This window comes from Eucyclogobius newberryi, unplaced genomic scaffold (genome assembly GCF_026437365.1).
Source record: "Eucyclogobius newberryi isolate DKJ021-1_F unplaced genomic scaffold, fEucNew1.0.hap1 SCAF_3, whole genome shotgun sequence".
NCBI classification, from domain to species: Eukaryota; Metazoa; Chordata; class Actinopteri; order Gobiiformes; family Gobiidae; genus Eucyclogobius; species Eucyclogobius newberryi.
In genome coordinates, this window is record NW_027315945.1 from 42,990,289 (window position 1) to 43,009,981 (window position 19,693).

General features: G+C 41.4%; 1 protein-coding gene across 1 annotated transcript; it reads left to right on the top strand.

Annotated features, from left to right (window-relative positions):
- The first annotated feature begins 9,118 nt into the window (after positions 1 to 9,118).
- On the top strand, positions 9,119 to 18,049 carry polr3glb (RNA polymerase III subunit GL b). The gene is made up of 7 exons (XM_072461323.1): positions 9,119 to 9,315; positions 11,119 to 11,253; positions 13,431 to 13,620; positions 14,846 to 14,902; positions 14,966 to 15,057; positions 15,396 to 15,506; positions 15,987 to 18,049. The coding sequence occupies exons 2-7, from the start codon at positions 11,176 to 11,178 to the stop codon at positions 16,071 to 16,073; spliced, it is 615 nt and encodes a 204-aa protein (XP_072317424.1). The 5' UTR covers positions 9,119 to 9,315; positions 11,119 to 11,175; the 3' UTR covers positions 16,074 to 18,049.
- The last annotated feature ends 1,644 nt before the right edge of the window (positions 18,050 to 19,693 follow it).

The following is a 19,693-nucleotide window of genomic DNA, read 5'->3' on the forward strand; positions in this document are numbered from 1 at the left end:
AAAACACATGATGTCATAATTAAACACATTATGTCATAGTTAAAACACATGATGTCATAGTTAAACACATGATGTCATAGTTAAAACACATTATGTCATAGTTAAAACACATGATGTCATAGTTAAAACACATGATGTCATAATTAAACACATGATGTCATAGTTAAAACACATGATGTCATAGTTAAACACATGATGTCATAGTTAAAACACATGATGTCATAATTAAACACATGATGTCATAGTTAAAACACATGATGTCATAATTAAACACATGATGTCATAGTTAAAACACATGATGTCATAATTAAACACATGATGTCATAGTTAAAACACATGATGTCATAATTAAACACATGATGTCATAGTTAAAACACATGATGTCATAATTAAACACATGATGTCATAGTTAAAACACATGATGTCATAATTAAACACATGATGTCATAGTTAAAACACATGATGTCATAATTAAACACATGATGTCATAGTTAAAACACATGATGTCATAGTTAAACACATGATGTCATAGTTAAAACACATGATGTCATAGTTAAAACACATGATGTCATAGTTAAAACACATGATGTCATAATTAAACACATGATGTCATAGTTAAAACACATGATGTCATAGTTAAACACATGATGTCATAGTTAAAACACATGATGTCATAATTAAACACATTATGTCATAGTTAAAACACATGATGTCATAGTTAAACACATGATGTCATAGTTAAAACACATTATGTCATAGTTAAAACACATGATGTCATAGTTAAACACATGATGTCATAGTTAAAACACATGATGTCATAATTAAACACATGATGTCATAGTTAAAACACATGATGTCATAATTAAACACATGATGTCATAGTTAAAACACATGATGTCATAATTAAACACATGATGTCATAGTTAAAACACATGATGTCATAATTAAACACATGATGTCATAGTTAAAACACATGATGTCATAATTAAACACATGATGTCATAGTTAAAACACATGATGTCATAATTAAACACATGATGTCATAGTTAAAACACATGATGTCATAATTAAACACATGATGTCATAGTTAAAACACATGATGTCATAGTTAAAACACATGATGTCATAGTTAAAACACATGATGTCATAGTTAAAACACATGATGTCATAGTTAAAACACATGATGTCATAATTAAACACATGATGTCATAGTTAAAACACATGATGTCATAGTTAAACACATGATGTCATAGTTAAAACACATGATGTCATAATTAAACACATTATGTCATAGTTAAAACACATGATGTCATAGTTAAACACATGATGTCATAGTTAAAACACATTATGTCATAGTTAAAACACATGATGTCATAGTTAAACACATGATGTCATAGTTAAAACACATGATGTCATAATTAAACACATGATGTCATAGTTAAAACACATGATGTCATAATTAAACACATGATGTCATAGTTAAAACACATGATGTCATAATTAAACACATGATGTCATAGTTAAAACACATGATGTCATAATTAAACACATGATGTCATAGTTAAAACACATGATGTCATAATTAAACACATGATGTCATAGTTAAAACACATGATGTCATAATTAAACACATGATGTCATAGTTAAAACACATGATGTCATAATTAAACACATGATGTCATAGTTAAAACACATGATGTCATAGTTAAACACATGATGTCATAGTTAAACACATGATGTCATAGTTAAAACACATGATGTCATAGTTAAAACACATGATGTCATAGTTAAAACACATGATGTCATAATTAAACACATGATGTCATAGTTAAAACACATGATGTCATAATTAAACACATGATGTCATAGTTAAAACACATGATGTCATAGTTAAACACATGATGTCATAGTTAAACACATGATGTCATAGTTAAACACATGATGTCATAGTTAAACACATGATGTCATAGTTAAAACACATGATGTCATAGTTAAACACATGATGTCATAGTTAAAACACATGATGTCATAGTTAAACACATGATGTCATAGTTAAAACACATGATGTCATAGTTAAACACATGATGTCATAGTTAAAACACATGATGTCATAATTAAACACATGATGTCATAGTTAAAACACATGATGTCATAGTTAAACACATGATGTCATAGTTAAAACACATGATGTCATAATTAAACACATGATGTCATAGTTAAAACACATTATGTCATAGTTAAACACATGATGTCATAGTTAAAACACATTATGTCATAGTTAAAACACATGATGTCATAGTTAAACACATGATGTCATAGTTAAAACACATGATGTCATAATTAAACACATGATGTCATAGTTAAAACACATGATGTCATAATTAAACACATGATGTCATAGTTAAAACACATGATGTCATAATTAAACACATGATGTCATAGTTAAAACACATGATGTCATAATTAAACACATGATGTCATAGTTAAAACACATGATGTCATAATTAAACACATGATGTCATAGTTAAAACACATGATGTCATAATTAAACACATGATGTCATAGTTAAAACACATGATGTCATATTAAACACATGATGTCATAGTTAAACACATGATGTCATAGTTAAACACATGATGTCATAGTTAAACACATGATGTCATAGTTAAACACATGATGTCATAGTTAAAACACATGATGTCATAGTTAAAACACATGATGTCATAATTAAACACATGATGTCATAGTTAAAACACATGATGTCATAGTTAAAACACATGATGTCATAGTTAAAACACATGATGTCATAATTAAACACATGATGTCATAGTTAAAACACATGATGTCATAATTAAACACATGATGTCATAGTTAAAACACATGATGTCATAGTTAAACACATGATGTCATAGTTAAACACATGATGTCATAGTTAAAACACATGATGTCATAGTTAAAACACATGATGTCATAGTTAAAACACATGATGTCATAGTTAAAACACATGATGTCATAATTAAAACACATGATGTCATAGTTAAAACACATGATGTCATAATTAAACACATGATGTCATAGTTAAAACACATGATGTCATAATTAAACACATGATGTCATAGTTAAAACACATGATGTCATAATTAAACACATGATGTCATAGTTAAAACACATGATGTCATAGTTAAACACATGATGTCATAGTTAAAACACATGATGTCATAGTTAAACACATGATGTCATAGTTAAACACATGATGTCATAGTTAAACACATGATGTCATAATTAAACACATGATGTCATAGTTAAACACATGATGTCATAGTTAAAACACATGATGTCATAGTTAAAACACATGATGTCATAGTTAAAACACATGATGTCATAATTAAACACATGATGTCATAGTTAAAACACATGATGTCATAATTAAACACATGATGTCATAGTTAAAACACATGATGTCATAGTTAAACACATGATGTCATAGTTAAAACACATGATGTCATAATTAAACACATGATGTCATAGTTAAAACACATGATGTCATAATTAAACACATGATGTCATAGTTAAACACATGATGTCATAGTTAAAACACATGATGTCATAGTTAAACACATGATGTCATAGTTAAAACACATGATGTCATAATTAAACACATGATGTCATAGTTAAACACATGATGTCATAGTTAAAACACATGATGTCATAATTAAACACATGATGTCATAGTTAAACACATGATGTCATAGTTAAAACACATGATGTCATAATTAAACACATGATGTCATAGTTAAAACACATGATGTCATAATTAAACACATGATGTCATAGTTAAACACATGATGTCATAGTTAAAACACATGATGTCATAATTAAACACATGATGTCATAGTTAAACACATGATGTCATAGTTAAAACACATTATGTCATAATTAAACACATGATGTCATAGTTAAAACACATGATGTCATAGTTAAACACATGATGTCATAGTTAAACACATGATGTCATAGTTAAAACACATGATGTCATAGTTAAAACACATGATGTCATAGTTAAAACACATGATGTCATAATTAAACACATGATGTCATAGTTAAAACACATGATGTCATAGTTAAACACATGATGTCATAGTTAAAACACATGATGTCATAGTTAAAACACATGATGTCATAATTAAACACATGATGTCATAGTTAAAACACATGATGTCATAATTAAACACATGATGTCATAGTTAAAACACATGATGTCATAATTAAACACATGATGTCATAGTTAAAACACATGATGTCATAATTAAACACATGATGTCATAGTTAAAACACATGATGTCATAATTAAACACATGATGTCATAGTTAAAACACATGATGTCATAGTTAAACACATGATTTCATAGTTAAAACACATGATGTCATAGTTAAAACACATGATGTCATAATTAAACACATGATGTCATAGTTAAAACACATGATGTCATAATTAAACACATGATGTCATATTTAAAACACATGATGTCATAATTAAACACATGATGTCATAGTTAAAACACATGATGTCATAATTAAACACATGATGTCATAGTTAAAACACATGATGTCATAATTAAACACATGATGTCATAGTTAAAACACATGATGTCATAATTAAACACATGATGTCATAGTTAAAACACATGATGTCATAGTTAAACACATGATGTCATAGTTAAACACATGATGTCATAGTTAAAACACATGATGTCATAGTTAAAACACATGATGTCATAGTTAAAACACATGATGTCATAATTAAACACATGATGTCATAGTTAAAACACATGATGTCATAATTAAACACATGATGTCATAGTTAAAACACATGATGTCATAATTAAACACATGATGTCATAGTTAAAACACATGATGTCATAGTTAAACACATGATGTCATAGTTAAACACATGATGTCATAGTTAAAACACATGATGTCATAGTTAAAACACATGATGTCATAGTTAAACACATGATGTCATAGTTAAAACACATGATGTCATAGTTAAACACATGATGTCATAATTAAACACATGATGTCATAGTTAAAACACATGATGTCATAATTAAACACATGATGTCATAGTTAAAACACATGATGTCATAATTAAACACATGATGTCATAGTTAAAACACATGATGTCATAATTAAACACATGATGTCATAGTTAAAACACATTATGTCATAGTTAAACACATGATGTCATAGTTAAACACATGATGTCATAGTTAAAACACATGATGTCATAATTAAACACATGATGTCATAGTTAAAACACATGATGTCATAATTAAACACATGATGTCATAGTTAAAACACATGATGTCATAATTAAACACATTATGTCATAGTTAAAACACATGATGTCATAGTTAAACACATGATGTCATAGTTAAACACATGATGTCATAGTTAAAACACATGATGTCATAGTTAAAACACATGATGTCATAGTTAAAACACATGATGTCATAATTAAACACATGATGTCATAGTTAAAACACATGATGTCATAATTAAACACATGATGTCATAGTTAAAACACATGATGTCATAATTAAACACATGATGTCATAGTTAAAACACATGATGTCATAGTTAAACACATGATGTCATAGTTAAACACATGATGTCATAGTTAAAACACATGATGTCATAGTTAAAACACATGATGTCATAGTTAAAACACATGATGTCATAGTTAAAACACATGATGTCATAATTAAACACATGATGTCATAGTTAAAACACATGATGTCATAATTAAACACATGATGTCATAGTTAAAACACATGATGTCATAATTAAACACATGATGTCATAGTTAAAAACACATGATGTCATAATTAAACACATGATGTCATAGTTAAAACACATGATGTCATAGTTAAACACATGATGTCATAGTTAAACACATGATGTCATAATTAAACACATGATGTCATAGTTAAACACATGATGTCATAGTTAAAACACATGATGTCATAGTTAAAACACATGATGTCATAATTAAACACATGATGTCATAGTTAAAACACATGATGTCATAATTAAACACATGATGTCATAGTTAAAACACATTATGTCATAGTTAAACACATGATGTCATAGTTAAACACATGATGTCATAGTTAAAACACATGATGTCATAATTAAACACATGATGTCATAGTTAAAACACATGATGTCATAATTAAACACATGATGTCATAGTTAAACACATGATGTCATAGTTAAAACACATGATGTCATAATTAAACACATGATGTCATAGTTAAACACATGATGTCATAGTTAAAACACATGATGTCATAGTTAAAACACATGATGTCATAATTAAACACATGATGTCATAGTTAAAACACATGATGTCATAATTAAACACATGATGTCATAGTTAAAACACATGATGTCATAGTTAAAACACATGATGTCATAATTAAACACATGATGTCATAGTTAAAACACATGATGTCATAATTAAACACATGATGTCATAGTTAAAACACATGATGTCATAGTTAAACACATGATGTCATAGTTAAAACACATGATGTCATAGTTAAAACACATGATGTCATAATTAAACACATGATGTCATAGTTAAAACACATGATGTCATAATTAAACACATGATGTCATAGTTAAAACACATGATGTCATAATTAAACACATGATGTCATAGTTAAAACACATGATGTCATAATTAAACACATGATGTCATAGTTAAAACACATTATGTCATAGTTAAACACATGATGTCATAGTTAAACACATGATGTCATAGTTAAAACACATGATGTCATAATTAAACACATGATGTCATAGTTAAAACACATGATGTCATAATTAAACACATGATGTCATAGTTAAAACACATGATGTCATAATTAAACACATTATGTCATAGTTAAAACACATGATGTCATAGTTAAACACATGATGTCATAGTTAAACACATGATGTCATAGTTAAAACACATGATGTCATAGTTAAAACACATGATGTCATAGTTAAAACACATGATGTCATAATTAAACACATGATGTCATAGTTAAAACACATGATGTCATAATTAAACACATGATGTCATAATTAAACACATGATGTCATAGTTAAAACACATGATGTCATAATTAAACACATGATGTCATAGTTAAAACACATTATGTCATAGTTAAACACATGATGTCATAGTTAAACACATGATGTCATAGTTAAAACACATGATGTCATAATTAAACACATGATGTCATAGTTAAAACACATGATGTCATAATTAAACACATGATGTCATAGTTAAAACACATGATGTCATAATTAAACACATTATGTCATAGTTAAAACACATGATGTCATAGTTAAACACATGATGTCATAGTTAAACACATGATGTCATAGTTAAAACACATGATGTCATAGTTAAAACACATGATGTCATAGTTAAAACACATGATGTCATAATTAAACACATGATGTCATAGTTAAAACACATGATGTCATAGTTAAAACACATGATGTCATAGTTAAACACATGATGTCATAGTTAAACACATGATGTCATAGTTAAAACACATGATGTCATAGTTAAAACACATGATGTCATAGTTAAAACACATGATGTCATAGTTAAAACACATGATGTCATAATTAAACACATGATGTCATAGTTAAAACACATGATGTCATAATTAAACACATGATGTCATAGTTAAAACACATGATGTCATAATTAAACACATGATGTCATAGTTAAAACACATGATGTCATAATTAAACACATGATGTCATAGTTAAAACACATGATGTCATAATTAAACACATGATGTCATAGTTAAAACACATTATGTCATAGTTAAACACATGATGTCATAGTTAAAACACATGATGTCATAGTTAAAACACATGATGTCATAATTAAACACATGATGTCATAGTTAAAACACATGATGTCATAGTTAAAACACATGATGTCATAGTTAAACACATGATGTCATAGTTAAACACATGATGTCATAGTTAAAACACATGATGTCATAGTTAAAACACATGATGTCATAGTTAAAACACATGATGTCATAGTTAAAACACATGATGTCATAGTTAAACACATGATGTCATAGTTAAACACATGATGTCATAATTAAACACATGATGTCATAGTTAAACACATGATGTCATAGTTAAAACACATGATGTCATAGTTAAAACACATGATGTCATAATTAAACACATGATGTCATAGTTAAAACACATGATGTCATAATTAAACACATGATGTCATAGTTAAAACACATTATGTCATAGTTAAACACATGATGTCATAGTTAAACACATGATGTCATAGTTAAAACACATGATGTCATAATTAAACACATGATGTCATAGTTAAAACACATGATGTCATAATTAAACACATGATGTCATAGTTAAACACATGATGTCATAGTTAAAACACATGATGTCATAATTAAACACATGATGTCATAGTTAAACACATGATGTCATAGTTAAAACACATGATGTCATAGTTAAAACACATGATGTCATAATTAAACACATGATGTCATAGTTAAAACACATGATGTCATAATTAAACACATGATGTCATAGTTAAAACACATGATGTCATAGTTAAAACACATGATGTCATAATTAAACACATGATGTCATAGTTAAAACACATGATGTCATAATTAAACACATGATGTCATAGTTAAAACACATGATGTCATAGTTAAACACATGATGTCATAGTTAAAACACATGATGTCATAGTTAAAACACATGATGTCATAATTAAACACATGATGTCATAGTTAAAACACATGATGTCATAATTAAACACATGATGTCATAGTTAAAACACATGATGTCATAATTAAACACATGATGTCATAGTTAAAACACATGATGTCATAATTAAACACATGATGTCATAGTTAAAACACATGATGTCATAATTAAACACATGATGTCATAGTTAAAACAGTCAGGACTGTCTCCACCACCACCTCCAGACCAGGCGGTGGCGGTAATGGGCCCTCACTTAAACAAAGAAGAAGACGCGACTGTCATGGCTGCGCTCTGATCAAAACACAAACATGCGCCTCATTTTCACACAAAAACTCACATTTGTGACCGACAACCTCCCGAATCTAAGCGACCCCTGACCCCGCCATGACCCCGCTATGACCCCGCTATGACCCCGCTATGACCCGCTGATCTGAACCTGAAAAGGTAGAAAGGGAGCCAAAGGAACCGGGAAGAGAAGGTAAAGAGCCAAGAGCTAATGTGGCTAACGGCCCACAACAGGACTAAACCAGGTCTAAACCAGGTCTAAACCAGGACTAAACCAGGACTAAACCAGGTCTAAACCAGGACTAAACCAGGACTAAACCAGGTCTAAACCAGGTCTAAACCAGGACTAAACCAGGACTAAACCAGGTCTAAACCAGGACTAAACCAGGACTAAACCAGGACTAAACCAGGTCTAAACCAGGTCTAAACCAGGACTAAACCAGGACTAAACCAGGTCTAAACCAGGACTAAACCAGGACTAAACCAGGACTAAACCAGGTCTAAACCAGGACTAAACCAGGACTAAACCAGGTCTAAACCAGGTCTAAACCAGGACTAAACCAGGACTAAACCAGGTCTAAACCAGGACTAAACCAGGTCTAAACCAGGTCTAAACCAGGACTAAACCAGGACTAAACCAGGACTAAACCAGGTCTAAACCAGGTCTAAACCAGGACTAAACCAGGACTAAACCAGGTCTAAACCAGGACTAAACCAGGACTAAACCAGGACTAAACCAGGACTAAACCAGGTCTAAACCAGGTCTAAACCAGGACTAAACCAGGACTAAACCAGGACTAAACCAGGTCTAAACCAGGTCTAAACCAGGACTAAACCAGGACTAAACCAGGTCTAAACCAGGACTAAACCAGGACTAAACCAGGACTAAACCAGGTCTAAACCAGGTCTAAACCAGGACTAAACCAGGACTAAACCAGGTCTAAACCAGGTCTAAACCAGGACTAAACCAGGTCTAAACCAGGACTAAACCAGGTCTAAACCAGGTCTAAACCAGGTCTAAAGCAGGACTAAACCAGGTCTAAACCAGGACTAAACCAGGTCTAAACCAGGACTAAACCAGGTCTAAACCAGGTCTAAACCAGGACTAAACCAGGACTAAACCAGGTCTAAACCAGGACTAAACCAGGTCTAAACCAGGTCTAAACCAGGACTAAACCAGGACTAAACCAGGTCTAAACCAGGTCTAAACCAGGACTAAACCAGGTCTAAACCAGGACTAAACCAGGACTAAACCAGGTCTAAAGCAGGACTAAACCAGGACTAAACCAGGTCTAAAGCAGGACTAAACCAGGACTAAACCAGGACTAAACCAGGACTAAACCAGGTCTAAACCAGGTCTAAACCAGGACTAAACCAGGACTAAACCAGGTCTAAAGCAGGACTAAACCAGGACTAAACCAGGTCTAAACCAGGACTAAACCAGGACTAAACCAGGACTAAAGCAGGTCTAAAGCAGGACTAAACCAGGACTAAACCAGGACTAAACCAGGTCTAAACCAGGACTAAACCAGGTCTAAACCAGGTCTAAACCAGGACTAAACCAGGACTAAACCAGGACTAAACCAGGTCTAAACCAGGTCTAAACCAGGTCTAAACCAGGACTAAACAGGACTAAACCAGGTCTAAACCAGGACTAAACCAGGTCTAAACCAGGTCTAAACCAGGACTAAAGCAGGACTAAAGCAGGTCTGAACCAGGACTAAACCAGGACTAAACCAGGACTAAACCAGGACTAAACCAGGACTAAACCAGGACTAAACCAGGTCTAAACCAGTTTCTAAACCAGGACTTAAGCAGGTCTAAACCAGGACTAAACCAGGTCTAAACCAGGTCTAAAGCAGGACTTAAGCAGCACTAAACCAGGTCTAAACCAGGTCTAAACCAGGTCTAAACCAGGACTAAACCAGGACTAAAGCTGGACCCAGACCAGATCTTACTGATTTGATTTATATATTTGTTTATGTTCTGTTCCAAGATTCGTCCAGTCGGCTGAGCCCTCCTTGTGTTCATCCAATCAGCTGCCGTGCAAACAATGGCGGGGCGTGGCCGTGGGCGGGGCTTCAGGGCAACCTTCAGCTTAGACCCAGAGCAGCCGACGCCATTGTACCCGGTAAGAGTGGAACGCACAACCCTGTCACAGGGCGCGACCACGGGGGCGTGACCACGGGGGCGTGACCACGGGGGCGTGACCACGAGGGCGTGACCACGGGGGCGCGACCACGGGGGCGCGACCACGAGGGCGCGACCACGGGGGCGCGACCACGAGGGCGCGACCATGGGGCTTAGCTGTGAGGGAGTCACATTTGTGTCGAGGTCACAGTCCGTCATTACTTTGCTTCTGAAGCATTATCCGCAGGTTATCGTGTTGGCTCCTCCCCTTCAGGTGCTGGAGCAGAAGCCCCTCCCCCTCAGCTTATCGTGTTGGCTCCTCCCCTTCAGGTGCTGGAGCAGAAGCCCCTCCCCCTCAGGTTATCGTGTTGGCTCCTCCCCTTCAGGTGCTGGAGCAGAAGCCCCTCCCCCTCAGGTTATCGTGTTGGCTCCTCCCCTTCAGGTGCTGGAGCAGAAGCCCCTCCCCCTCAGGTTATCGTGTTGGCTCCTCCCCTTCAGGTGCTGGAGCAGAAGCCCCTCCCCCTCAGCTTATCGTGTTGGCTCCTCCCCTTCAGGTGCTGGAGCAGAAGCCCCTCCCCCTCAGCTTATCGTGTTGGCTCCTCCCCTTCAGGTGCTGGAGCAGAAGCCCCTCCCCCTCAGCTTATCGTGTTGGCTCCTCCCCTTCAGGTGCTGGAGCAGAAGCCCCTCCCCCTCAGGTTATCGTGTTGGCTCCTCCCCTTCAGGTGCTGGAGCAGAAGCCCCTCCCCCTCAGCTTATCGTGTTGGCTCCTCCCCTTCAGGTGCTGGAGCAGAAGCCCCTCCCCCTCAGCTTATCGTGTTGGCTCCTCCCCTTCAGGTGCTGGAGCAGAAGCCCCTCCCCCTCAGCTTATCGTGTTGGCTCCTCCCCTTCAGGTGCTGGAGCAGAAGCCCCTCCCCCTCAGCTTATCGTGTTGGCTCCTCCCCTTCAGGTGCTGGAGCAGAAGCCCCTCCCCCTCAGCTTATCGTGTTGGCTCCTCCCCTTCAGGTGCTGGAGCAGAAGCCCCTCCCCCTCAGCTTATCGTGTTGGCTCCTCCCCTTCAGGTGCTGGAGCAGAAGCCCCTCCCCCTCAGCTTATCGTGTTGGCTCCTCCCCTTCAGGTGCTGGAGCAGAAGCCCCTCCCCCTCAGCTTATCGTGTTGGCTCCTCCCCTTCAGGTGCTGGAGCAGAAGCCCCTCCCCCTCAGCTTATCGTGTTGGCTCCTCCCCTTCAGGTGCTGGAGCAGAAGCCCCTCCCCCTCAGCTTATCGTGTTGGCTCCTCCCCTTCAGGTGCTGGAGCAGAAGCCCCTCCCCCTCAGCTTATCGTGTTGGCTCCTCCCCTTCAGGTGCTGGAGCAGAAGCCCCTCCCCCTCAGGTTATCGTGTTGGCTCCTCCCCTTCAGGTGCTGGAGCAGAAGCCCCTCCCCCTCAGGTTATCGTGTTGGCTCCTCCCCTTCAGGTGCTGGAGCAGAAGCCCCTCCCCCTCAGGTTATCGTGTTGGCTCCTCCCCTTCAGGTGCTGGAGCAGAAGCCCCTCCCCCTCAGGTTATCGTGTTGGCTCCTCCCCTTCAGGTGCTGGAGCAGAAGCCCTTCCCCCTCAGGTTATCGTGTTGGCTCCTCCCCTTCAGGTGCTGGAGCAGAAGCCCCTCCCCCTCAGGTTATCGTGTTGGCTCCTCCCCTTCAGGTGCTGGAGCAGAAGCCCCTCCCCCTCAGGTTATCGTGTTGGCTCCTCCCCTTCAGGTGCTGGAGCAGAAGCCCCTCCCCCTCAGGTTATCGTGTTGGCTCCTCCCCTTCAGGTGCTGGAGCAGAAGCCCCTCCCCCTCAGGTTATCGTGTTGGCTCCTCCCCTTCAGGTGCTGGAGCAGAAGCCCCTCCCCCTCAGCTTATCGTGTTGGCTCCTCCCCTTCAGGTGCTGGAGCAGAAGCCCCTCCCCCTCAGCTTATCGTGTTGGCTCCTCCCCTTCAGGTGCTGGAGCAGAAGCCCCTCCCCCTCAGGTTATCGTGTTGGCTCCTCCCCTTCAGGTGCTGGAGCAGAAGCCCCTCCCCCTCAGGTTATCGTGTTGGCTCCTCCCCTTCAGGTGCTGGAGCAGAAGCCCCTCCCCCTCAGCTTATCGTGTTGGCTCCTCCCCTTCAGGTGCTGGAGCAGAAGCCCCTCCCCCTCAGGTTATTGTGTTGGCTCCTCCCCTTCAGGTGCTGGAGCAGAAGCCCCTCCCCCTCTGCGGTGGAGAGCAGGTGGAGTATCTTCTGGCGCTGAAGCAGGAGTTCAGAGGAGCCTCCAGGAACCTGCCCAGTTTCCTCCAGAACAAAGTCCTGAGACGAGACGTGGAGCGATATTCAGACAAGTACCACAGCCAGGACCAGGACCAGGACTGGAGCCCAGGTAAGACCAGGACCAGGACCAGCAGACTTGGTTCACACCTGGTTTACACCTGGTTCAGACCTGGTTCACACCTGGTTTACACCTGGTTCACACCTGGTTCACACCTGGTTTATACCTTGTTCACACCTGGTTTAGACCTGGATCACACCTGGATCACACCTGGTTCACACCTGGTTCACACCTGGTTTAGATCATGTTCACACCTGGTTTACACCTGGTTCACACCTGGTTCACACCTGGTTTATACCTTGTTCTCACCTGGTTTACACCTGGTTCACACCTGGTTCACTCCTGGTTCACACCTGTTTCACACCTGTTTCACACCTGGTTCACACCTGGTTTACTTTACACCTGGTTCACACCTGGTTTAGATCATGTTCACACCTGGTTCACACCCTGTTCACACCCTGTTCACACCCGGTTCACACCCGTTTCACACCCGGTTCACACCTGGTTCACACCTGGTTCACACCTGGTTCACACCATGTTCACACCTGGTTCACACCATGTTCACACCTGGTTTACACCATGTTCACACCATGTTCACACCATGTTCACACCTGGTTTAAACCTGGTTTAAACCTGGTTCACACCTGGTTCACACCTGGTTCAGACCATGTTCACACCTGGTTCACACCTGGTTCACACCTGGTTCAGACCATGTTCACACCTGGTTAACACCTGGTTCACACCTGGTTTAGACCATGTTCACACCTGGTTTAGACCATGTTCACACCTGGTTTAGACCATGTTCACACCTGGTTTAGACCTGGTTTACACCTGGTTCACACCTGGTTTGGACCATGTTCACACCTGGTTTACACCTGGTTCAGACCATGTTCACACCTGGTTCACACCTGGTTCAGACCATGTTCACACCTGGTTAACACCTGGTTCACACCTGGTTTAGACCATGTTCACACCTGGTTCACACCTGGTTTACACCTGGTTCACACCTGGTTTACACCTGGTTTAGACCATGTTCACACCTGGTTCACACCTGGTTTAGACCATGTTCACACCTGGTTTAGACCATGTTCACACCTGGTTTAGACCATGTTCACACCTGGTTCACACCTGGTTCACACCTGGTTTAGACCATGTTCACACCTGGTTCACACCTGGTTCACACCTGGTTTAGACCATGTTCACACCTGGTTTAGACCATGTTCACACCTGGTTCACACCTGGTTCACACCTGGTTTAGACCTGATCTCTGTTGCAGACTGGACCAGGTTCCCCAAAGAGCTGAGAGTGCGTCCACAGAAGCTCCGCCCTCCAGGTGAGAAACTGCGAGGAGTGACCTTTGACCCGAGCATCCGTCAAATGACTGACTCTGTTTCAGGCTCCAAAGCCACGCCCCTTTCCCCAAGTGAAGCTCCCAAACCATCGTCCAAGAGCCAGGACAAGCACAAAGACGTCCTCCAGAAGCTGGAGGTGAGACCAGGACTAAACCAGGACTAAACCAGGACTAAACCAGGACTAAACCAGGTCTAAACCAGGACTAAACCAGGTCTAAACCAGGACTAAACCAGGACTAAACCAGGACTAAACCAGGTCTAAACCAGGACTAAACCAGGTCTAAACCAGGTCTAAACCAGGTCTAAACCAGGACTAAACCAGGACTAAACCAGGTCTAAACCAGGACTAAACCAGGACTAAACCAGGACTAAACCAGGTCTAAACCAGGTCTAAACCAGGTCTAAACCAGGTCTAAACCAGGTCTAAACCAGGACGATCGTGAGGGTCCCGCATTAAATATTTATTTTTTTCAGAGTCTGGAGCAAAAGGAAACCCGCACTGAAGAAGAAGAGGAGGAAGAGGAGAAGAAAGGAGAAGAAGAAGAAGCAGAGGAAGAGCAGGTCGACGAGGATGAGTTTGAAGAGGTATGTGACCCCTGACCCCTGACCCCTGACACACAAGAGAGACTCAGATAAGCCTTGAGGGAGAGTCCATATTTCTTAAACGTTCATAAATGTGCCCAAATATAGAAGAACAGAAGCGTGACGTGGCCCCCTGGTGGAGGCTTTGGGCTCTGCGTGTGGCCCCCTGGTGGAGGCTTTGGGCTCTGCGTGTGGCCCCCTGGTGGAGGCTTTGGGCTCTGCGTGTGGCCCCCTGGTGGAGGCTTTGGGCTCTGCGTGTGGCCCCCTGGTGGAGGCTTTGGGCTCTGCGTGTGGCCCCCTGGTGGAGGCTTTGGGCTCTGCGTGTGGCCCCCTGGTGGAGGCTTTGGGCTCTGCGTGTGGCCCCCTGGTGGAGGCTTTGGGCTCTGCGTGTGGCCCCCTGGTGGAGGCTTTGGGCTCTGCGTGTGGCCCCCTGGTGGAGGCTTTGGGCTCTGCGTCTGATGGATTTTGCTCCTGTGTTTCCAGGAGACGGATTACATCATGTCGTACTTCGATAACGGAGAAGAGTTTGGAGGCGACAGCGACGAGAACATGGACGAGGCCACTTACTGAGATCACCACATTTTACCACATTTTACCACATTTTACCAGATTTTACCAGATTTTACCAGATTTTAGACTTTCGATTTTTATGCCTTTTTCTACGGTTTGTGAGGTTCTGTCACGTTTTAATAAGAAAAAAGATGTGGAAAAACATGCTTTTATTGTAGGTTATTAAACGTTGGTCTGTTACCACGGCAACACTGACATGCTAACACAGACATGCTAACACGGACATGCTAACACGGACATGCTAACACGGACATGCTAACGTGGTTCGGGTTAGGTGGCTAGGGTTCTGTTCTGCCGGGATTCAAACTCATGACACTGTGGCCCCGCCCCCACCTCCCCCTCCCCTCTCATGACACTGTGGCCCCGCCCCTCTCACAGTCCAGGAGCAGGAAGTAAACAGACTGTTTCAGAAATCCAACCCTCAAAAAGCTGCTGCACCAGACGGTGTCACTCCCTCGGTGGTCCTCCCCCACCTCAAGTCCGTCACCTCCCTCCTACTGAACCCCCCTGCTGGACCCTCCTACTGAACCCCCCTGCTGGACCCTCCTACTGAACCCCCCTGCTGGACCCCTGCAGGACCCCCTGCTGGACCCTCCTACTGGACCCCCCTGCTGGACCCCTGCAGGACCCCCTGCTGGACCCTCCTACTGGACCCCCCTGCTGGACCCCTGCAGGACCCCCTGCTGGACCCTCCTACTGAACCCCCCTGCTGGACCCCTGCAGGACCCCCTGCTGGACCCTCCTACTGGACCCCCCTGCTGGACCCCTGCAGGACCCCCTGCTGGACCCTCCTACTGGACCCCCCTGCTGGACCCCTGCAGGACCCCCTGCTGGACCCTCCTACTGGACCCCCCTGCTGGACCCCTGCAGGACCCCCTGCTGGACCCTCCTACTGGACCCCCCTGCTGGACCCCTGCAGGACCCCCTGCTGGACCCTCCTACTGGACCCCCCTGCTGGACCCCTGCAGGACCCCCTGCTGGACCCCCCTGCTGGACCCCTGCAGTTCACCTACAGAACCAACATCTGTGGACGTTAACCCTAACCCAGGCAGCAGGCCACGCCCCTCAGGCAGGAAGCCACGCCCCTCAGGCAGGAGGCCACGCCCCTCAGGCAGGATGCCACGCCCCTCAGGCAGGATGCCACGCCCCTCAGGCAGGAGGCCACGCCCCTCAGACAGGAGGCCACTCCCCTCAGGCAGGAGGCCACGCCCCTCAGACAGGAGGCCACTCCCCTCAGGCAGCAGGCCACGCCCCTCAGACAGGAGGCCACGCCCCTCAGGCAGGAAGCCACGCCCCTCAGGCAGGAGGCCACTCCCCTCAGGCAGGAGGCCACGCCCCTCAGGCAGGAGGCCACTCCCCTCAGGCAGGAGGCCACGCCCCTCAGACAGGAGGCCACTCCCCTCAGGCAGGAGGCCACGCCCCTCAGGCAGCAGGCCACTCCCCTCAGGCAGGAGGCCACGCCCCTCAGGCAGCAGGCCACGCCCCTCAGGCAGCAGGCCACTCCCCTCAGGCAGGAGGCCACGCCCCTCAGGCAGCAGGCCACGCCCCTCAGGCAGCAGGCCACGCCCCTCAGGCAGCAGGCCACGCCCCTCAGACAGCAGGCCACGCCCCTCAGGCAGCAGGCCACGCCCCTCAGGCAGCAGGCCACGCCCCTCAGACAGCAGGCCACGCCCCTCAGACAGCAGGCCACGCCCCTCAGGCAGCAGGCCACGCCCCTCAGACAGCAGGCCACGCCCCTCAGGCAGCAGGCCACACCCCTCAGACAGCAGGCCACGCCCCTCAGACAGCAGGCCACGCCCCTCAGGCCGTTGGACCATGAACACTTCTTAATCACTGTCACTTTATGCTCATTTAAACTCAACACTTTTCATACAAAACATATTTTGATCCTGCAGCAGATTTCAATGTTTCTCTTTGTTTTGATGTTGCACCAGGACAAGTTCCTCTGTGAGAATAAATCTTGTCTCATTCTGACATTCAAGCCTGTCCGTGACTTTGGGCCTTAGGCGGGGGACTATGGGCCAGTCTCAGGGTTCACACAGACAGAGGGACCGAGGGGCAGTTTATCAAACAAGTGTTTGGACGGTGGAAAGAACCCGGAGATCAGATAAGACTTTTAGTCCACACAATGGGGAAATTCCAGTGTTACAACACACAAGTAGGAACGGAAGTCAGAGAACAGATAACTTATAGAAGACTTTAAAAAAACAACTCTTATTAATAGAAAAGCTCTTATAAAAAAAACTCTTATTAAAAAAACCTTTTATATTCTTAATAAAAGGTAAAAAAGAAAAGAAAATGGTAACAAAAGTAACTCTTATTTACAGCAGTTGTATGGACGGAGAATATTGCACCACCAGGGAATATTGCATCAATATGATTGACATTATGTCAGAGTATTGCACATGGGTATGTCAGTATTGCACATTATTATGTCAGTATTGCACATGGGTATTACAGTATTGCACATGGGTATGACAGTATTGCACATGATTATGACAGTATTTGACATGGGTATGACAGTATTGCACAGGATTATGACATTATTGCACATGGGTATGACAGTATTGCACATGATGGTCAGTGTTGCACATGTGTATGTCAGTATTGCACATGGGTTTGACAGTATTGCACATGATTATGCCAGTATTGCACATGATTATGTCAGTATTGCACATGATTATGTCAGTATTGCACATGGGTATGACAGTGTTGCACATGATTATGACAGTATTGCACATGGGTATGTCAGTTTTGCACATGGGTAGGTCAGTATTGCACATGATTTTGACAGTATTGCACATGGGTAGAACAGTATTGCACATGATTATGACAGTATTGCACATCGGTATGACAGTATTGCACATGGGTATCTCAGTATTACACATGATTATGTCAGTATTGCACAGGGTAAGACAGTATTGCACATGATTATGACATTATTGCACATATGTATGACAGTATTGCACATGTGTATGTCAGTATTGAACATGATTATGACATTATTGCACATATGACAGTATTGCACATGATGGTCAGTGTTGCACATGGGTATGACAGTATTGCACATGGGTATGACAGTATTGCACATGGGTATGGCAGTATTGCACATGGGTGTGACAGTATTTCACATGATTATGTCAGTATTGCACATGGGTATGACAGTATTGCACATGGGTATGACAGTATTGCACATGTGTATGTCAGTATTGAACATGATTATTACATTATTGCACATATGTATGACAGTATTGCACATGATGGTCAGTGTTGCACATGGGTATGACAGTACTGCACATGTGTATGTCAGTATTGCACATGGGTTTGACAGTATTGCACACGATTATGCCAGTATTGCACATGATTATGTCAGTATTGCACATGATTATGTCAGTATTGCACATGATTATGTCAGTTTTGCACATGGGTATGACAGTATTGCACATGGTTATGACAGTTTTGCACATGGGTAGGTCAGTATTGCAAATTATTATCTCAGTATTGCACATGGGTATGTCAGTATTGCACATGATTATGACAGTATTTGACATGGGTATGACAGTATTGCACATGATTATGACATTATTGCACATGGGTATGACAGTATTGCACATGTGTAT